The 23,586-nt window shown below is 30.6% G+C and overlaps 1 protein-coding gene and 1 pseudogene across 1 annotated transcript; both read left to right on the top strand.

Annotated features, from left to right (window-relative positions):
* Positions 1-305: 305 nt before the first annotated feature.
* LOC137809360 (amino acid transporter AVT1A-like) lies at positions 306-9,463 on the top strand (annotated as a pseudogene).
* Positions 9,464-16,568: 7,105 nt separating this feature from the next.
* Positions 16,569-17,526, top strand: LOC137809691 (protein LURP-one-related 4-like). Its single transcript, XM_068610787.1, has 3 exons — positions 16,569-16,859; positions 16,932-17,165; positions 17,255-17,526. Exons 1-3 carry the CDS (start codon positions 16,629-16,631, stop codon positions 17,387-17,389), a joined length of 600 nt encoding a protein of 199 aa, XP_068466888.1. The 5' UTR covers positions 16,569-16,628; the 3' UTR covers positions 17,390-17,526.
* Positions 17,527-23,586: the final 6,060 nt, after the last annotated feature.

Here is a 23,586-nt window from a genome sequence, read left to right as displayed (position 1 = left end):
AGTTAGAGGGGTTTTTGCAACACTGTTGGTTGTTATCTGTGTGTATTGTGTGGATTCCATCACAACGCTAAATTGGTAAACTAGAGTGGCATTCCATTAGCTATTGGTATCCACGGGTTTTGCTTTGCGACCATTCAAATTTTCCAAATATTTACCAATTTGTGGTTGACAAAACACAATTTACTAAAGCACTAGTAATATGGTATGTGTGCCATCTCCTTTATTTTTAATATCTTATTCCTAAACTCAATTGTTCACACAAAATTTTTGTGTTTTCTGTTGTAATATATGGAGGTGTTGCTATCATGGGATTCCTTACATTGGGCAATGACACTTTTGTCGCAAATAACATTAAATCTATCACAAAATGCATTTGCTTCAAAGGTTGCAATATGGACCACAGTAAGTATGAAATTTTCTTGTTCTCTTAGCATTAACTCATTCATTAAATATCATTTTTGCCTCAAACTAGTGTCTCATGAATTGGACAATTGGAGATAGCTTGATCAAATGCAGGAATAATTTTACTTTGATTTTTCCTAACTATACACAAATATGCTTTGTGTATGAACCCATTAGCAAGAAGTCTCAAGGAGTTGCTACCTCATAGATTTTCAAGAACTTATTGGTGTTTCATTCTTATCATAATCACACTTATTGTATCTACAGTTTGTGCTGTTTTTCTGATTCCCTTTTTCGATGAGTCTTAAATTTTATCTCTATAGTATTACTTAGGATTATCAAATTTGAGAATCTACGTAGACTCGTGAGAGCTCCGTAGACTCGACTCATAAACTCGTAAGAGTTTACTTCATATGAAAAAAATATTTCAATAATATAATTACTTAAAGTAGTTAGAACAAATAAGTCCACAACACTTAAATAACTACATTTAGTAATGAATGAGAATTATATAACTTCAAAGTATCTCAAATAAATGTTTCACTGCGACCCGCATGACCACAAATGTGTCTACCGTACCGAATGCACCTCAATTCAAAAAAATGTTTTCATTGAAAAATTACACCACGGTTCTCTTAAACATAAATACAGATGCACCTTCCCACCAAAACAGAGCACCACCAACACCACCTCTAACCTGATATAAGATGAACGACACCACCAACTACAGAGATGAAAGACACCACCGCAGGTTGCAAATGTGAACATTGCACTAGACAAACACAACTCACACGTCCATCACACCGGACGAACACAACGCACGCGACCATTGCATCAGACGAACACAACACATGTAACCCACACAACCACAAACGCAACCACCAAACTGGATGCACCAATATGAAAAACGTAATTTGATACACCCCAATTAAAAAAAAAATGTAACTTGCATCAGGCGAATTTCCCATTAGTCGTGGTGGGTGCAGCTTAATTCAAACAATTTTGAATGGTATGTTATTTCATAGCAAACAATCACACCTAACTGAACTATCCATAGTTTTTATGACAACCTGGTCATTTTATGAGGTGATGATGTATTTTACCTTTGGCAAATGGCAGAAATTAATGTGATGGTTGGAATTGGCATTCTCTCAACACCTTATGCATTGAAAGAAGCTGGTTGGATGAGCATGGTGTTGATGGTTCTTTTTGCTGTCATTTGTTGTTATACGGCAACCCTTATGAGATATTGCTTTGAAAGCATAAAAGGAATCAATAGCTACCCAGATATAGGAGAAGTTGCCTTTGGAAAATATAGTCGTATCATTATATCAGTGAGTTATCTACATATTTATTTAAATATTGAGAATCTTTGTGCAATGCTTGTAACTCAACAGATAAATCTTTCCTAGGATTTCTTTCGTTTTGTTTGTTATTAGTTATGAGGCTTAAATTTCTCCCTTCTAAATTGGATTCCTTTGTGTTTTAATTGGTTTTGGTCATTTTTATTTTTGATCTCTTAAGTTTAATTTACAGCCTTAAGAAATGCTTCTCAAGATTCTTCATTGTTTATCTTTATTTGTTGTATAATATAAACTCATGTCATAGAATGCTGCGATGTAACTTTTTTCACTTATGTAAGTGGTTCTACTAAATACTAACTAACGTATACTTATGGAATTATTGTAGATCATCTTGTACACCGAATTATAGGTAACTTCTGCAATCATTTCTTATATTTCTTTTAATAGCACCTTAATTATGATAGTTTGTACTAACACATCTTTTTTGTGAGTGTAGTCGTATTGTGTAGAATTCATCATCTTGGACGGAGAAAACCTCACTAAACTATTTCCAGGAACATCCCGTTTGGGTAGTTTTCAGTTAGATTCCATGCACTTGTTTGGAATTTTTGCTACACTTATTTTTTCGTAATTGTTTTCCTGAAGGATCTTCATATAATCTCAACGTTGTCAAGTACTCCACAGTGTAAAGGACATATCTTTTGTTTTCAATTTTTCAACTTAACATTTACTTAATGGAATTTTTTGTTATGATATGCAGCTGGAGGAGTCTTTGCAACATTGCTGATTATTATCTATGTGTATTGTGTTGGGATAAGGGATGGTGTTGGATTCCATCACAACACTAAATTCATAAACTGGAGTGGCATTCCATTAGTTATTGGTATTCACGGGTTTTGCTTTGCAGGCCATGCTGTTTCTTCAAATATTTATCAATGTATGGCTGACAAAACACAATTTACTAAAGCAATAATATTGTGATACATTATCTTCTTTATTTTGTCTATAACAAGCAAAATGTTTTTGATTTCTTATTTTTTAATATCAAATTCCTAAACTAGTTTGTTCACACACAGTTTTGTATTGGTTGTTGCAATATATGGAGGTGTTGCTATCATGGGATTCCTTGCATTTGGCAACGACACTTTGTCTCAAATAACGTTAAATTTGCCAAGAAATGCATTTGCTTCAATGGTTGCAATATGGACAATAATGAGTATGAGATTTTCTTGGTCTATTGGGATTATTTTGTTTGTTTCATTGAAGTAAACATTTTTTTTATTTCTGTGTTCCTTACTTTATTTTAGGTAATTAACCCATTCACTAAATATCCTTTTTGCCTCAAAACTAGTGTGTCTTGAATGTGATAATTAGAGATGACTTGATCAAATTTAGGAATAATTTTAATTTGATTTTCCCTAACTATACACAAATATGCTTTGATGATGAACCCTTTAGTAAGAAGTCTCGAGGAGTTGTTACCAGGTAGATTCTCAATAACTTATTGGTGTTTTGCTCTTATCAGAATCGCACTTGTTGTATCAACAATTTGTGTTGCTTTTCTGATTCCCCTTTTTTGTGAGTTTTAAAGTTTATCTCTGTCGTGTTACTTTTAATGTGAAACTAGTCAAGAACAATACATTTTCATATTTTCTTTTCCACCCATTTGTGTATTTGACGTGGGCATATTATGATATCATAGGTTCATTCTAAAGTGTTAATTTCTGATAAATTTATGTGAGCTGAACTATTTCTACTTCTAACCTAAGTTTAAGTGTCAATTTCTACTTATATCTTTATTTTTTTCCACTAAAAAATTGATCAAACATTTTGATTAAAAAATTCTACATTGAATATAGAAAATGGTATGTGATATGAACCTAAGTGACTCTTTAACACCAATTTATTACAATTTCAGGGTATGTGATGGCTTTAATTGGCTCTTTCTCCTGTATACTTGGTAAGCAAACACTTCAATGCTCAGAATCACTTTCACATAAACACCCAATCGCACATATTTTCCTCTCAAACATCTATGATGACTAAATCATGCAGAGGCCTTAGAACAAAAGCCAAATTAACCTTTGGGTGTTCAGTAAGCAGTGGATTTAGTTTATCATAACCAATTTTGTTTTAAATTCCTTAAAAAATTATAGATTTCATTCTTCATACATGTACTTAAAGGAATAACTATTAATGTGTTGAAATTAATTGAAGGAAATAAGAGAAGGCAAAATGTTGTAGAAACTTATTAAACGTAATTGCACAAAATTGCAAAACTGTTGAACTGATTCATTCATTTTGATTTACTTCAATAATATATATAATAAAATTACAAATACTGGAAGTTATAAAATAGGAATATTAACAGTTCTGTAAACTGACCATTAATGCAATAATAACGGTAAATAATTTAAGAGTAATAAAATCTGAATTAATAACCAACATTTAAGGCTAATAATATCTGAATTAATAACCAACATAATGTACTTAGCATTGAGTAGTTTACTGTATTTTTAAGACCTGTTTTCGTACAAAGACCAAACTTGGCTGGAGGAGAATATTTATATGTAATTTTCTAGATTATTTTGCTTTATATAACTGAGAAACCGAGACAAATGCTTAATTATAATGTTTGTTGGCATCAACTTAATATGAGCTTGCTTCGTCTACTCCATTGTGCTTTCATTTGTAATTATTGTAAGGAATTTTAGTGAAATTGCAAACTAATTTGGGGAGTGTAAAATTTTCAGTTAGTTTTCCAAGTTTATGTTTTATGAGAATTGTGGGGAAAAAAAGCAACGTGTACACAGGTATAATACTGGTGTTCTTACATTGAATTTTTAATTTATATTTTCTATAATCATATTATAAATCAATATTATAATTATTATTATTGTTATTCCCAGTCTATTTACACACTTTCTTATATCTTTACTCTGACACAAGTTACGTTGAGTGTGGTAATGGCTGCATTTGGAGTCATTTTTGTAATTCTAGGAACATATTCATTTGTGCTGAATATTGTGAAGAGTTACCGAGACTTTTTATCTTCTTCACTGGATGGTTAGAATTTGTGTTAACCCAGATGCAAATGTTTACTCGCGACGGCTAGAACCACTTCAATTTTTTGTGTCACAAGTATTTGTTTTAATTTCATTTTAATTCAGTATCCATAATGTAAAAGACTTCAATGATATTTTATTGCAATTATGTACACCAAAACCTATCACAATATATCAAAAAATATAGATAATATACATATCTATATACTGTGCAAATGTCAACTTTCTTAATATTAAAATTAATAATTTTGATAGAAGTGATGAATGCATGTAGGAAAAACAATGCTACAATTAATAAAAAAGATAAGTTTTATACACATAATGTTGTTTTGGAAAATAAAATTGTATTATTTTTAAATTAGAAAGTATAAAAAATGAGTAAAAAAAATTTTGAAAGAGTTTTTTTTTAAAAAAAACTATTTGCTTTTTATTTATTTTATTATTACAATAATCAATCGAATTTATTTTATTCGTACAAATTTAACACCAGTCTCTTTTACAAAAGGAAAATATAAATATTTTCAATTTATAAGTTTCACGTTTTGTTATAGTTTCTACAGCTAGATTAACATTTTTGGTAAAAAAAAAAGTAAAAAAGTAGACTAAAATTTTAATATCCATAATGCAAAATTGCAATTAAGGTAATTAATACAAGAAAATTCAACTTTTTGTGTTGACAAATATCAGTCAGAAATGTGGAAGTCAAAGTTAAACTTGAATAAGACTTTATTTTGATGTAGATGTCATATGAATATAATATGAATGATATCACCGCAGATCGCAAATACGACCATCACACCGGACGAACGCAATGCACACAACCATTGCACTAAACAAACGCAACACATGCAACCATCGCGACCCACACGACCACGAACGTCATTACCACACTGGATGCACCCCAAATAAATAAAAACGGGTTTTTTTCCAATATGCAAAACGTAATTTTATGAAACACAGTTAAAAAAACAAAATGTTTTTCCCAAAAAATTACACCACGGTTTTCTTCAACATAGATGCATATACATCCTAATTCCCACCAAAACAAAGCACCATCAACACCACCTTTAACCTGATATGAGATGAACAACACCACCACCATTTACTCAGATGAGCGACACCACAACAAATCGTAAACACAACCACCACACTGGACGAACGCAACCCACGTGACTATCACACCAGACGAATTCAACCCGCACGACCACGAATGCAACCACTACGACCCGCACAACCACGAACACGACTATCGCATCGAACAAATGTGACCTCCGCACGACCATGAACACCAGCACCGCCCACAACATGTATATAACTATATTTAGTACTAAATGAGAATTATATAACTTCAAAGTACCTCAAATAAATAAGTTCATACAAATATTAAGAAAGTGAATTTGTTAAAGTCAAAAAATAAATAATTAGAAATGGACAAATGTCAAGTTTCTATGTACAATCCTCTAACGATATCATCCTCTCCTCCATCATCATCATCTTCATTATAATCATCATCCTTTCCTCTCTAGTCATTTTGCATAGAATTCATCACCTTGGAAGGATGCAACCTCACTAGTATATTTTCAGGAACATCCTTATATATGGGTAGTTTCCAGTTAGATTTTGTGCACTTGTTTGGAATTTTTGTTGCACTTATTTTTTCCCAATTGTTTTGTTGAAGGATCTTCATATAATATTTGCAATGTCAGGTACTCCAAAGTGTAAATAAATTTTCTTTTGTTTTCAATTTTACAACTTTACATTTCCTTAATGGAATTTTTGTTATGATATGCAGCTAGAGGGGTTTTTCCAACACTGTTTATTGTTATCTGTGTGTATTGTGTTGGGATAATGGATGGTGTTGGATTCCATCACAACACTAAATTGGTAAACTGGAGTGGCATGCCTTTAGTTATAGGTATCCACGGGTTTTGCTTTGCAGGCCATTCAGTTTTTCTAAATATTTACCAATCTATGGCTAACAAAACACAATTTACTAAAGCACTAATGGTATGTTATCTTCTTTATTTTGTCTATAACAAGAAAAATGTTTCTGATTTCTTCTTTTTGAATATCTTATTCCTAAACTCATTTGTTCACACATAGTTTTGAATTATCTATTGTAATATATGGAGGTGTTTCTATCATGGGATTCCTTGCGTTTGACAATGACACTTTGTCAAAAATAAAGTTAAGTTTGCCGCAAAATGCATTTGCTTCGAAGGATGCAATATGGACAACAGTAAGTATGAAATTTTCTTGGTCTCTTAGCATTATTTCATTAGTTTCACTATAGTGAGAATTTTTTTACCGGTGTGTTCCTTACTCCTTTTCAGGTAATTAACCCATTCACTAAATATCTTTTTTGCCTCAAATCAGTGTGTCATGAATAGGATAATTGGAGATGGCTTGATCAAATGCAAGAATAATTTTAGTTTGATTTTCCCTAACTATACACAAATATGTTTTCTGTATGAACCCATTACCAAGAAGTCTCAAGGAGTTGCTACCAGATAGATTCTCAAAAACTTATTGATGATTCGTTCTAATCAAAATCACACTTGTTGTATCTACAGTTTGTGCTACTTTTTTTATTCCATTTTTAGGTGAACCTTAAATTTCATCTCTATAATCTTACTCAATGTTGTCAAATTTGAGAATCTACGTACACTTGACTCGTAAACTCGTAAGAGTTTACTTCATATGAAAAAAATATATTTCAATAATATAATTAATTAAAGTAGTTAAAACAAATAAGTCCACAACACTTAATACATTTAGTGGTAAAGGAGAATTATATACCTTATATAAATAAGTTCATACAAACATTACAAATAAATGTTTCACCGTTACCCGCACGACCACGAACGTGTCCATGGTACCCGATGTACCCCAATTAAAAAAAATGTCTTCCCTGAAAAGTTACACCACGATTCTCTTAAACATAAATGCAGATTGCACCCTAATTCCCACAAAAACTAAGTACCACCACAAATTGCAAACGCAAACATTGCACTGGACGAACACAACACACACAACAATCACACCTGACGAAAACAACGCACACGACCACCACAATGGACGAACGCATTACATGCAAAAACTTCTACCCGCACAACCACGAACGCGAGCACCAAACTGGATGCACCCTAAATAAAATAAAATAAAAACATTGTTTTACCCAATATGCAAAACGTAATTTGATACACCCCAATTAAAAAATAGAAAATGTTTTCCCCAAAAATTTACACCACTATTCTCTTAAACATAAATGCATATACACCTTAATTCCCACCAAAATAGAGCACCATAAGCACCACCTCTAACCTGATATGAGATGAAGGACACCATCACTAGTTAATCAGATAACGACACCACCACGAATCGTAAATGCGACCACCGCATAGGATGAAAGCAACCCACGCGACCATCGCACCAGACGAATTCAAACCGCACGACCACGAAAGCGACCTTGCGAAAATACCGGACAAACGCAACGCATGCGAAAATCGCGATCCGCACAACCACGAACACGAGCACCAAACTGGATGCACCCTAAATAAATAAAAAAAGTTGTTTTCCCCAATATACAAAACGTAATTTGATAGACCCCAATTAAAAAATAAATTCCCCAAAAAATTACACCACAATTCTCTTAAACATAAATGCAGATACACCCTAACTCCAACCAAAATAGAGCACCATAAGCACCACCTCTAACCTGATATGAGATGAATGACACCACCACCTCTAACCTGATATGAGATGAATGACACCACCACCAGTTACTCAGATGAACGACCCCACCACAAATAGTAAAAACGACCACCGCACCGGATGAAAGCAACCTGCATGACTATCGCACTAGACGAATTCAAACCACACAACCACGAACGCGAGCATTGCGACGTGTAAAACCACGAAATGCTTTGTGTCCATGATCATATATTTTCATATTTTCTTTTCCATGCATTTGTGTATTTGAAGTGGGCATATTATGATAGCATTGGTTCATATATGTTTTGTATCTTTTCAGTTTCCATTTTGAAGTGTTAATTTCTCATAAAGTTATATGAGCTTAACTATTTCTACTTCTAACCTAAGTGCAAGTGTCGATTACTCCTTATATCTTTATTAATTTCCATTAAAAAATTGATCAAACATTTTCATTAAGAAAATTATACGTTGAATATAGAAAATGGTATGCCATATGATCCTAAGTGACTCTTTAACATCATTTTATTACAATTTCAGGGTATGTGATGTCTTTAATTGACTCTCTCTTCAGGATACTTGTGGTAAGCAAACACTTCAATATACTCACCATCACTTTCACATAAACACACAATCGCATATATTTCCCTGTCAAACATCTGTTACCACTGTGTTTTCCTTTATAATTACTGTAAGGAATTTCAGTAAAACTGCAAACTAATTTGGGGAGTGCAAAATATTTAGTCAGTGATATTTCCAAGTTTATGTTTTATGAGAATTGTGGTGGAAAAACCAATGTGTATACATTGTTGTTCTTGCATTTAATTTTTAATTTATTTTTATAGAATCACATTTTATTAATCAATATATTATTATTATTATTATCCCCAGTCTATTTATACATTTTCTTATATCTTTACTCTGACACAGGTTAGGTTGAGTGTGGTAATTGCTGCATTTGGAGTATTTTTGGAATTCTAAGAATATATTCATTTGTGTTGGATATTGTGAAGAGTTTCTGAGACCTTCTATCTTCTTCACTGGATAGTTAAAATTGAGAGTTAACCCATTTGCAAATGTTTACTTGTAACTAGCTACAACCACTTAAATTTTTGTCACAATTATTTCTTTTTTTATTTCATTTTACTTGGGAATACATATATATACCAAAACCTATACCAAAAATAAAATAATATATATATATATATATATATATATATATTTATTTTGTGCAAATGTCAACATTTTTTTAATATTAAAATTAATAATTTTGATAGAAGTGAGGAATGGATGTAGGAAAAATAATGCTACAATTAATAAAAAAATAGGTTTTATATACGTAATATTGTTTCGAAAAACAAAATTGTACTATTTCTAAATTTAAAAGTATAAAAAAAGTATGAGTATAAGAATTTTCTGAAAGAGATTTTTTTATTTTCAAAAAGATATTTACTTTTTATTTATTTTATTATCACAATAATCGATCGATCGAATTTATTTTATTCATACAAATTTAACATAATGTCTCTTTTACAAAAGGCAAATATTTGCAATTTATAAGTCTCATTGTCATAGTTTCTAGAACCAGATGAACATTTTCTGTAAAAAAAAAGTTAGACTAAAAAATATCGCGTTTGTGTTAACAAATGTGAATAAAAAAGTCAAAGTTAAAGTATAGTATTAAACTTGGTTTTGATGTAGACGTTAATGCTCGTTATGAATAAAAAATATTGACCAATACATCTTAGCGTCCACTAATTAAAAAAAATGAGAATATTGACATCTATGAACACTGCGTCTCTAACCACTTAAATCATTTTATTAAATAGTGCAAATGGTTCTTATTCAAATACTGTTTGGTTCAATTAAGTGTTTAAGTGTTCAATTTTGTTATTATTGTTGTGATTAAAGTTAACGGGTAAACAAATTGTTGTGCCATCTTAGATAAAAGTCAGATAAATAATCTATATTAAATTAGGTTGGTAATTATATATTTGATTTGTAAATCAGACATCGTAAAAGTAAGCTAATTTTTTTCTAAAATGTCTAAGTTTTATGAGAATTTATTTAAGAAACACTAAACTTTATTTAAATTAAATTAAAACTACTTAATTTTAGAAAATTAAAAATTAAAAATTTTATAGAAATCAAAATTAAATATTTATAAAAATATATATTAAATAAATAAAAGTTTAAGAAAAAAAGATATCAGAAATATTGTTGTCAATATAATATACTTTTGTCACAATAAAAATAATACAAGTTGACTAAAGTAATCCGTCATCTGGGTTTACATTTCAACACCATTATAACAAATAAATGTTGTTATTGACTAGGGTGCATGTATAGCATCATACTTATAAGTAAATTTTATATGATGATTATTATAATTAATATAAATAACATGTGTATTATAGAATTTATAGCATTATTAATTAAAGTTAATTACGACTGAAAATAAATTTCATGCAAATACTCAAAGACAAGTTGATTAACAACAATTTTAAGTTAATAAAATTTGTACCTGTAGGGTTTTTGTAAAATGTTTATTTTTTTTATTGATAAAAAATATATTAAATTAAAAAAAATATTTAAAGGGTCCATTCAAACAGAAGTTAATCTCATCCCTACCCAAACTTACACTGAATTTTTTAATTTTTTTCATCAATAAAAAATAAATTAAATAAAATGTAGCATTTTAATTTGTAATTCTTATCCAGAATCATACCTACACTGAATATCATCCATTTCTCAATACCTGTCATTGCCACGTAATATTTTGGTTTTAAATCCATAAAAAATCATTGGCTTGATGTAATTTTAATTATTGTTTCTAAACATATTTATTTTTATTGTTTGGATGGAATAAATTGTTGTCGTCCTGTACTCGATTGCATATGCATGTTCAATGTTCAATGTTTATTTTAATTTTGTATATGCATATTATACATGTGTTATATTTTATGTAACGTGTAAATGGGTGTGACTCGCATCAATAAATCACAAATATTAATAATAATTCACGTCTTAATGTGTCACGTGGATACGAGAATAAAATGTAGATATTATAAGAGAAGAAAAAAATGAATTAAATTTTTTTATGACTTAAAATCAATTTATTTTTTTCAATTTTATAAAAAAATCTCATTTAAGTTGATTAAAATTTATGATATATAACTTTAACCTCTTTTACTTTTTTATTTTATTTTCTGCTTTCATATAAAAATTATTCATATAAAATTCAACAAACTAAACACGTGGTTGGTGAGAAGGAAAATAAGCACATGTTTTTTTAATGAATTATTAAAATGTTTGTTTTACTCTCTAAAATATTTAATATTTAATATTTCATTTATATTAGTGACAACTTATGTACGGAGTATGTATTTTTGTCGCTATTAAAAAACTATTGTGGTGATCTACAATTTCATTAGTATAATGAATAAATTTTTAACAAAATAATACATGATTAGTTTTCTTACAACGTGACAAAATAAAACTATTACTAAAAGATAGCTAGAAATAAATGTAAGCCAACCATACATTGACTATGATCATAGTGTTAACTTTATTTTTCTCAAACAAAAGGGAGACATAATAATGATTAATTAAGGTGTAGTAGATAGGTTATAGAATAAATAAGATTAATGTTATCACTTGTGGGCATGGCATCTACATTATATAGCCACCCCCTACCAACATGTTTGGATATCTCCACAACTAGGTTAAGTATATTTTAAAAATAACTTCAATTCTCTTTTCATTTCTATACACCATTTTACTTTTTTCTTTTATTGTAGTTTTCAAATTTTTTTCAAATTATAATTTGATCTTATTCTTTATTTCTGTTTACTTTCTCATTTTTTACATTTTAATTTAATTATATCTTTCTCTGCATGTTATATTAAATAAGTATATTGCGTTTTAAGATCAAAAAATAAAGTAAAACGTACTGTGGATCATAAATTAAATTAAAGATATCAAAATTATAATATAACCAATTATATTTCGATCACCGAAATCAAATAGTAAATAAGTTTTTAAATTTCAATTTATAAATTGGGTCTTTTTTTCATACTGAAGTAATTTTAATTTTAACTTCTAAAAATGGACAGATTTTTTTTTAATTTTAAAATTGGATAAACCGTATATCTTAAATACGATTTTTTTTTTTAAATCATACTATACAATTTTACATCTATACAATTTTGTAAAATTTTATATGAATCGTATTTTGTCACATACGAGTTTAACGAGGACAGAAATAAAAAATTTATGTAAAAATTCATATATATTAAAACTATGATTTTAATTAGAAACTCGTCGATTTCAAATACATTTTTTTATAAATAAATTTATACATAAATTGTATTTATACGATTTTAAACCTAAACTCGTACATCTATCTTATGTACGCTTTTAAAAAAAAAACATAATATGCTTGGATGGAAATAAAAAAATAGTTAAAAAAATATAAATAATGATATAATTTCTTTTACGTGATTGAAGTAAAAAAATTGTAAAAAAATACTCTTAAATCGATCAAATAAAGGAAGGATCAAAGCCATGAAAAGTTAAAGATTCCGTGTGATGCAAGTCTTTATTTAATATTAGTTATGTAAAAAAGACAAAATTTGAAAAGTAACTCATTTAAATAAATAAATTATTATAATTTCATTGTTTAAAACCTATAAAATTTGACACCAAGTGGATAGGGATTAACGGTTGCGGTGTTATTAACAGTGGGCCATGGGACAACTGAAATTACTATGTGAGGCGACTAACTTTAAAAAATAATTAAAAAAAAATATTAACTAAGATATTTTTATTTTAAGAGAAAATAAGTAAATGTGTATTTGTGATACTGAGCTCACTTGATTTTGGTGAAGATCGCGTTAAAATAAAGATACTTAATAAGAGAGAATTGTGACATTTATTAAAACTTGTTACGAATCAAATCATATTAATATCTAAGAAATTACTGATTTATTTAAGATATTATATATTTTTATAATATGTTTTTGTTTGTGTAATATAATACAAAATTAGTTTTTATTTATGGTTTAAACTTTATATTATCATATGAAAATTATTGGAATAAAGTATTTCATACGTGGAATGATTGTTAATTTTTTCTTAAAGATAGTTAAATTTTTTAAAATTCGTTGTTAACTGCGAATTATAATTACTTTCATTGAATTGATAAAGTGAAATTTGAATGATTTTCCATATAAAATAATTTATTTTAATCATTTTTATATTATATAATTTGATATTATAATAAAAATATATACATTTAAATCGCATAAAAATTTTAAGCTTAATTGAGTCTTAATAATTGTACCGGTGTGAATGTCAGGGTTTGAGTAATGTTGATCCACGTCGATACATAATTGTTGTCGTGTATGCAACTATCTAATTCTTCTAGTCTTTCTTCTTCGCGCGTGCGTTCGTCCGGTCGGCGGGTACCTGCAATTGCACTCCGACGCGCTCAAGTCAGTACTAGTGTTTAGTTAAGTTTATCTGATATTATCAAAACGTACCTTTCCCCCTTTCAGAAGCTCCGGTTGTAGGTTGACTTGGACCTTGACTCGTGTGGACCAAGTAACCGATTGCTAAAGACATGCTTAGTGGTCTCTTGATCGTGTATGGTGGTTCCTTGATATGAAGAGAGTGTTTCATGAAATGTTTTTGACTCATTCAACAGTAATTAGAACTGTTTATTTATCACATAGTATCATGTCTATTTATTTATTTAATGTGTCATCTTCGATCGTTCAGGACCGACCGATACACTATAATATAAACTCACGACAATTGCAAAAGAATGAACCAGTTGTTAAAAAGAAAGTGGTGAAAATTTAAAAGTGTGTTAAACTTTATAACAATGATTGCACCTAGTTGTCAAAGTAGTGAAAGTTGCATCTATAAACATATTAATTTTAACAATTATAGTATGTGTTAAATATAAGAATAGTGATATCTATACCAGAAAAAAAAAACTACCTACTTAATAACTTAAAATAATAATATTTTACTTTTTAAACTATAAAAATCTAATAGATATTATTGTATCATTGAAATTGGTTGTTAATTAGGTATTTTTATAGGATGTCAAATTATCGTTTTCTTACATATAAATCAATTAACGTCTCTCTATCTTCAAGTTTGAAGTAATTATAAAAAAAAATTAAAATTTCAAAAAACTAAAGATATGAATACAATTTTATTATAAATGGGTTATTTTGATTATAATTGGTGCTGTAATTGTAATTGCTGTTAAAATTTGGTCATTTAATAAAAACTCTAATAATACATATGATAAATATTGTAAAATTGTTGCTGTATCTCACATATATATAATGAGAATTTCAATTAAAATTATCATCTTGAGATATGACGACGATTCAAAATTATTGTTGAGTGTATTTTTTTAATAATGCATATGTTAACTAAAATTCAAAATTCGTACTTGAAAATTTATTGTAATTATGGTTAAAAGTCTTATTTACACTAATAATAAAAGCTTAGAGCATATTATAGACTTAAACTATAATTTTGTGAATAAGTTAGATTAATTTTTTATAAAGAAAGTAGTTAAAAATAGGTAATTTTGTGACAATATTTTTCTATTATTATTATATTATTTTTTAATAATATATTAAAAGGTCATATAATTATTTGCTTTTTTCGAGTAAACTTTTTACATTTTTTATGTGAAGAATTTCGACAATATTTTTTTTTATTATTATATTAGTTTTTAATAATATATTAAAAGGGCATATAATTATTTGCTTTTTTTTTAAAATTATTTACCTTCTTTGTGTGAATAAAGAATGTCGACTCGCATAAAAATTCACATTATAAATTTATTTCACATTTCTAATGAATTAACACGAAAGTCAACTTAAACCTGAATTTTTTGTTTTGTTTTTCAAAATATATCTATATGATATAAACATTTTAGATTGAGCTCTATAATGTCCACGTTTATATTTCCATGCGTGTCTCGTGTTTTCAGGAACAATAATTGTACTTTTCATAATTTATATCTAGTTTATTTTTATAATTGTTTTATATAAAAATAATAGATATAACTTTTTAATATTATTTTTACAAAATTATATAGTTTAAAAAATAATAAAATTATATATTTGTTAATATAATAAAAATATAAATCCAAACACGCATAAACCCATGTACTTTTAATAGTTTGAAATAACATGATAAGATTTGTGCAAGTCTTAATTTGTTTTTTTTTTTAAATCAAGAGTTAATTATTTCATATTATAAGGTTAAAAAAATCTTTTACTAAAATGCTATAAAGGTCGGACACTCATCTTAAATGGTGTGTCGGTGTCTGACACTCGTATCGGACACATGTAGGACACGTATCTATGAAGTGTTCAATTCAAAAAGTATTGGTTAGATTTTTGAATATTCTAGTACGATTCTAACACAATTTTAAAAGGGAAAAATATGTTAATTTTTTAAAAAATTAAATTTTATTGTATAAATTGTTATCATGATTATAAAAGTAAGAAAGAAATCCTTGTGAACCAGTTATGAAAAACATCTTTCTATTCCAAAAAATAATCTAGAACATACTTGTACACATAAATCTTTATTATCAATTTATATAATTTATAATTTATAATTATATAATATATAAATTCGTGTCCTCGTATTCTATATTTTAAAATTTTTACGTATTTATGTGTTCGTGTTTGTGTGATATCAGTGTTCGTATGAGTGTTACATATATTAAATGTAAATGTAAAAAGATAAATTTTAAAAAATTATAAACTCATACTTTTTAGTATGTTATTGTAAAAAAAAGTAACATTCAGTCAATCTTCAAGTTTGATGTTATCATTGAAATGTTGTACATAATAATTTAGTATTATTTAATTAAAAAACATTTGTATCACTCATTAAATCATGACATGGACACTTTCTGCTATATATGGAATTATATTATTGAGAAAAGTGAAAAGTACTGATTATTTTTTATGTGAGTACAGTGAAAAGGTGGTTTGAGTGTTTGACCTAGTTGCTACTGAATTGGAATATAATACTCCTTCAAGCCTTCAACTTCAAATCAACTACTCCTTCTTGTTTTCTCCTTCTTTCTCATTCTTCTCAAATGGCCAAGGTTTTTCCTGACAAAGAGAAACCCACTTCTTCTTTCTGCACCTCCTATGGACCACAAACATACACCCTCTGGATGAAATCACTTATTTTCAACTCTAACGGTTGCACCGTCTACGATTCCAACGGTCTCATCGTCTATCGCGTTGATAACTATGACACAAAGGGTAGAAGAAACGTTAATCTTTTGGATCTCCGAGGCAGAGTTCTATGCACCATACACAAGGTATGTGAGAATGCAACTTTCTGTGAATAAATTGTTGGTTTCAATTAACTTGATCTGATTTCAAACTTGCAGAGACTACTTGCTTTTGGGCGTTGGGATGTGTACAGAAGTAGCGATGACAGTAACAGTGAAAAGCAGGAAAAGGAAAAGCCTTGGTTTGAAGTTAAAAGATGTCATGAGATTATGACAGGAAAATTAACGTGTGAGATTAGTATGGTGGAGTGTCAGAAGTACTGCATAGAGAAAATCGGTGCCAAAACGGCGTTTCGGATTGTCAACACAGATCATGGAGACATAGTTGCCCATGTAATGGTTCTTTTTTTTTTCTTTTTGTTTGTTTGTTTAGGTTTTATGTTCCGATTGGTTGATATTGTGAATTTTGACACTATGTGCAGGCAAAGCAAAAGCACTCATCCTCTGGAGTTATACTGGGCAGTGATGTTTTAACGTTGGATGTGGAGGGTGGAATTGATCATTCTCTTGTAATTGCTTTTGTTATTGTGTTCGGATTAATCTCCGGCAGAATATAAATACTATATCTTTTTTATATTTCAATATATCACACCATGCATCTGTGACCTCATCTACCTCAAATCAACCCATTTTATGTAATCATACTTCGCTTTTTCTCTAATAAACAATTTTGTACACTCTATTTGACTTTATATATTTATTTGCATAGAAATATTCTCTTACTTTATATTATTCTATTGATCGATACTGGATAAGTTATAAGTTATGTTATTTGAATCTTATTTAATTTTGGTAGTCGATCGATCACATTAATAAATATTAAAAGTGTTTAAATGATAGTAATAATAATTATGAAAACTTTCTATGAATTATGATTATGTCCCACTGAATTTAGGTGACATTTATGAGAAATCAACGAACACTGTTTTAGTGGAAGATATTTATTTATTAAAAATATTCTCCATATATACCAACATACCAATATACCAACATACCAATATACCAACATACTAACATATTAACATACCTACATTCTTATAAATCAGGGATCAAGCTATAAATCAATTAACAAATGATATTTGGTTGATTCAACCCATCACAACAATAACTCATGACTAAATACTATAAATAAACTTTTTACAAGTGTAAGATACGCTTTAATCGGCTTTTACTATATACTTTTGACGTAGAGTACTTACTTGATCCTTATAGGACCTTATTTGGATCAACTCCGATCAAACATCCACAATTAAAGGAGGAGCGAGGAGACAACCGACACATAAACAATTATACAACAGTCTCAAATACTATCTAAGTACTTTTTGTCTATACAGATAAAATCATCATTTAATTATATAAATTATTAAGTAATAAACTTGTCTATTGCATATACTTAAAAATATTTTAGTATACATTTAATTTAGATTTTGTAAGTTATACTTAGGATAATAGCCTTATATTACTTAAGAATCAAGTATTAATAATAATTTAAAACTTCTTCTCCTCTCTATACATTACTTTTAAGTTACAAAAGAAACAATACCTTAAATACATTTTAGTATAGTTTATTTTAAATGAAAAAAAAGTAAAATACAATATTAGTTTATTTTAAATAAAAAAAAGGTGAAATACAAATGCATGATAAACTTCTTAATTAAAAATAATAACTCAAAAGTAAAATTATTACAAGGGATTTGAAAGATATAAAATTTGTCTTTCATCTTTATCTAAAGAAAGTAAAAATCAAAAATTAAATTTAAAAATTTACATTTTTTTATTAAATATTATCTAGAGATTTTCATTTCATGATTTTCAAAATAAAATAACAAGTAAATATATATAGAATAAAAATATATATTCATATTTATATGTTGTTTTAAAAAGCCAAATATTATTCATATTCATATATATAATTTATATATTTCTCATAACATTTCAAATTGTATCTGCGAATATAAATTCAGTTTTCACCTTATTTGATAATGAACTAATTATGTTGTACTAAGTTTAAGATAAGAATAAATATAGGACAAGAAAAATAAAAACAAAAATATATTCATATTTATCTGATATTGTTTTAAAAAATAAAATATTATTTATATTCATATTTATATCAGATCTACTATACATTTCTCATCAATTTGAAAACATGTTTAAATTATATCTACGAATATAAATTTATTTTTCACCTTTTTTTTAATAAATTAATAGAATAAATAGAAACACTTAAGGGGTGTCCCAATCCTTTTACAAAACCACTCTAAAGTTAAGCGAGCAACACAATAAAATAGGCTTACAAATTAATTCACTTAACACTAGAGGGGTTACAAAGGAAAGCTTGCTGCTTCTTAGAACATCCTACACGCCAACTAGCCAGCCCCACCTCTACAATTAGACAGATTCCATCTCCTCTTACTTCTTCCTTCTTCGTACGTGACATGGTCACTACTGTAGATTTGCATAGCTCTTACTTACTCCCTGAATTAACAGCAGCCAAGAAGGGTAATTATATCAGCATCAACCACTAGACATGTGGTAGCAGTAGCACTTCAATATGTAACACCCTTCATCCCTTCTATTTGCTGCCCGGCATACTCTCTGTATAGCACTGCACACTATCATGACCTTGCATCAGCCGCAATCTGCCCAACATGGCCACGCCACTCCTAATACAAGCCAATTCACCCAACTCCATCTGCTGCATCAACAAACCATTCTTTTTCACTACTTCGCGAACCAGGTTCCCAATTGAGACAACAGCATGGCATTTATAAAAGTACATAACACAATTCCCTTTAGGCCCCAGTGCAGTGTCTAGTCTGGAGAATCCATCTTCCGTAGGTATTGGCCATGCAATTGGTTTGTTACTTGCAATCAATCAGAAAAAAACCACTATAACACAGGGTCCAGGGCATCATTTGAACAACCCCATCCATCATCTACATTCTATGTCCACCCTACTCCAACAAGTCCTCACAAGATTGGTTCATCACATACCACAACCCAATTAGTCCAGTAAATTACCGAGGAGGTTTTACCACACTTGTATAAGCCACAGATTATGCACCATACCTTAGCCTTCCTACAAGAGAAGAGGTCATTTTTCACCCTATACAGAGCGTTAGAGCAGTCCACTCCCATATACAACATCTCCTACCTCCCACTCAACGCTTCCCACCCACTTACTTGAAACTTTCAATGCAACTCATCGGGTTCAGGATCCAATCCACTAGGGAGTAGTCAAATGAGGTTGATTTATGCTTCAGCCAAAGCAAGGATTTAATTTGGGCCTTTTGGAACATCTCTTCCGCATCTACTACACCTTGCTTAAACACCACCGCATTCCTTTGATCCCAGATACACCTTACTACTGCTGTCCAAATCCCTTTCCAAACCATATTCTGTTTGTTACTAACCTGGAACAAATGGAAGCTCTCAAAGTGAGTTCTTATGTCCTCATGTTGGACAAACAGGATGCCAACCCACCTGTAACACATTAGCCATACACTCATAGCATGATTACACTCTAGAAAGATATGTTGACAGGACTCCTCCTTAGTCTGGCATAAGGCACACAAAGTAGTGTTCATAATCACCCCTCTCCTGCTCAAGCCTCCTCTAATTGGTAGACTGTCCGTCAGTGCTCTCCATGCCGTATTCACAACACTTGGGAACGCTTTAACCTTCCAAAGGTATTTGAATACATCAAGATGTGGCCCACTTACTTGTTTGGCCAAGCATTCATAGGCGGAGTTCACTGAGAAACACATGTTTCCATCATTCCCTCATACTTGGACATCCTTCTCTTCTCTACACAGTCGAATTGTGGATAGATGACTTATCATTTCTTCTTCCAGTTTGGATTCCCACTCAAATCTAGCACGCCTCCACCTTAAGCACCATCGCCAATCCACACCATCCCACTCACCGACCTCGCTTACCTTTTGCCCTTTGTTTAAGGACACTGAATACAGTCTGGGGTACAAATCTTTAAGACTAGAATTCCCACTCCATACATCTTCCCAGAACATCACTTTGTCCCCACATCCTGTTTTCCACCCAACCTCTTTACGAAACCATTCGTCTCCTTCCCCCTCCCCACAAACTTTGTGTAAGTCTCTCCACCACCAGGACTGAAGTTTCACTGGGGAAGGCACTACTTCTGAGCTCGAGCCATACTTTGATACCAACAAGTCCTTCCACCTCCCTTTCTCTTCCATCGTAAGGCGCCATCTCCACTTAGCCAGCAAAGCAGAATTAAACATTCGAATATCTCTTAACCCTAGGCCACCCTCCTCTCTCGATTTACACAGTGCTTTCCAACTTACCCATGAGATCGACTCCTTCTCCTTCCCCCACCCCCACAGGAATCTCCTTTGAATTCTGGTAACGCTTTTACATACCACAACCGGTGCTCTGAACAGGGATAAATAGTAAAGCGGGGTAGAGGTAAGGACCGATTTTATAAGGCATATTCTTCCTGCCATAGATAAAAACCTCCCTTTCCAGACATTGAGTCTTGCTTTTAGTTTGTTTAACATTGATGACTTTTTACGGCAAGTGCACCGCGTTTGTCAAAAGTAATAATTGTCCCTAAGGACGGATATCGATCCCACAAGGAACAGTGAATTATCGAGTACAATAATCGCTAAATATAAAAACAGAACAATTAAAAGAGTTTTGAATTAATTGTGTTGGCACTGATCAATAAGAAAACAAACAAAGAATTAGTTGTTTCAATTGGAAAAATAAGGATTAGTTTCATCTCTCTCACTCTCAAGTATTTTTGATTAGCATGTCAATATTAAGTTCTTTGATTGAAATTGATGCCCGTATAAAAATCATTTATATCGATTCCTCGCATATAAAATCCTTAAGAATGTCCCCTAACTATTGATCCCTCGCATAATTATAAGAACAACTTAGAACGAAGCTCAGACGTTTAATAGCAATTAACATTTCAAGTCTATTCCTAGCACTCAAATATGTTAAGTATTGTTGTTTAGGTCCGAACCCTAAAAATACCTCCCGGTCAGATTTAAGATTCTCAATTTGTCACGGAAAATTAAAAGTAAAACAACAATACCAATAATCAATCAAGAACTGAATATTAATATATAAAATATCACTTCAATACATAAGAGTTTGAGCAGATTACTCCCAATCCCAAAGGGTAGAATTAGCCACGTATACTTCTATCACCTTCCATTCTCCCAATTGGGTTACAATTCACTCTATGGTGTTTTCCTCTCAATCTGGCACACTAAGGTTGAGCCTCTAGCCCTCTATTTATCCTAGTTTTCTAGGGTTAGGTTGTTTATTGTGTCGCGCTAATGGGCTAAATGATAAAACATAAAAAAGGCTCAATCTTTCTTTGCATCTTTTCCATTCTGGGACCTTCTATCTTTATCTTTTTAGCTCAAATCATTCATCTTTAATCCAAATCTCCAATCTTCCTTAGAAATCTGCAATTAACACCAAATTTGAGAATAAAATACTCTTATTCAAATAAAGATCATAAAAAATGTAAAAAGGTATAAATTCATAAATTAGGAATTATTTTATATGTAAATTAGCAATAAATCCTCATAAGTGTCTATATTTTAATATGAAATATTACTGAAATTAGACACTTATCAAACACAGGGTCCCAAAACTTCTTTTTCCTTGGGTTCCCTCCAACTTCAAGGCCCATATAGCTAAACGGGAGTCCCATCTGAGTACAATTCAAAGTCTTTGTGTAACAAGCAAGATTATTCTTGTGTACATTTATGCCTATTAACTTCGACTTGTGGAAGTTGATCTTCAATCCTGAAGCTATCTCAAACCCCCTAAGGATAGACTTTAGGGTCACCACATTTGAATAAGAGTCCTCACAAAAGAACACAATATCATCTGCAAATTGGAGAATGCCCAATTCAACTTCCTTCCTACCAAACTTAAGCCCGGTGAACAATCTAGCCTTGCAAGCTTGTCTTACTAGGCCAGCTAAACCTTCAACTACCACTACAAAGAGAAAAGGAGCTAAGGGATCACCCTGCCTTAGCCCTTTGGAAGGTTTAAATTCCTCCGTAGGACTCCCGTTAATAAGAACTGAGACTGTGGCGCTTTCCATACAACCTCTGATCCAACTAATCCACTTGTTATGGAACCCCATTCTATGAAGCATATTATAGAGGAATACCCAACTGACAGAGTCATACGCCTTTTCAAAATCCACCTTCAAGCACAACCCACTCCTCCCACCCCTCCTGAGATCCTCGACCACTTCATTAGCCATAAGCACGCTTTCGAGAATCCCTCTGTCCTTTATAAACGCCGATTGACTCTCATCAATAATAGAGGGCAAGACCTTCTTCATCCTTCCAGCTAAAACCTTTGAGATAATTTTGTACATTGCCCCAACAAGAGATATAGGACGATACTGCTGAAGCGTTACTGGATCCCTAACCTTAGGGACTAGGGCTATGAAGGAGGCATTACAACCCTTGGGTATATGACCTGTAGAGTGAAAGTTAGCCATAGCTGCCACAATCTCTCCTTTTAGAATCTCCCAATTATTCTTGATGAAATTAAAATTGAAGCCATCAGGTCCTGGACTCTTTGAACCTTCACAATGCCACACCGCATCCCTTACCTCTTCCTCAGAGAACTCTACTACCAAACTCAGATTGTCTTCATGGGATAGGGATTTAAGCTCTACCGCTTCAAGTCTTACGCCAAAGTCTCTAGTGGCTTTAAATCTGTTTTCAAA

Source organism: Phaseolus vulgaris, chromosome 2 (genome assembly GCF_000499845.2).
Source record: "Phaseolus vulgaris cultivar G19833 chromosome 2, P. vulgaris v2.0, whole genome shotgun sequence".
Lineage (NCBI taxonomy): Eukaryota > Viridiplantae > Streptophyta > Magnoliopsida > Fabales > Fabaceae > Phaseolus > Phaseolus vulgaris.
This window is presented reverse-complemented; position numbering and strand designations above follow the sequence as displayed.

Coding starts and splice junctions, on each gene's coding strand:
- LOC137809691 (XM_068610787.1), top strand. CDS start 16,629: ATGGCCAAGGTTTTTCCTGACAAAGAGAAACCCACTTCTTCTTTCTGC. Junction 16,860..16,931: donor TTCTATGCACCATACACAAG/GTATGTGAGAAT, acceptor TCAAACTTGCAG/AGACTACTTGCTTTTGGGCG. Junction 17,166..17,254: donor ATGGAGACATAGTTGCCCAT/GTAATGGTTCTT, acceptor CACTATGTGCAG/GCAAAGCAAAAGCACTCATC.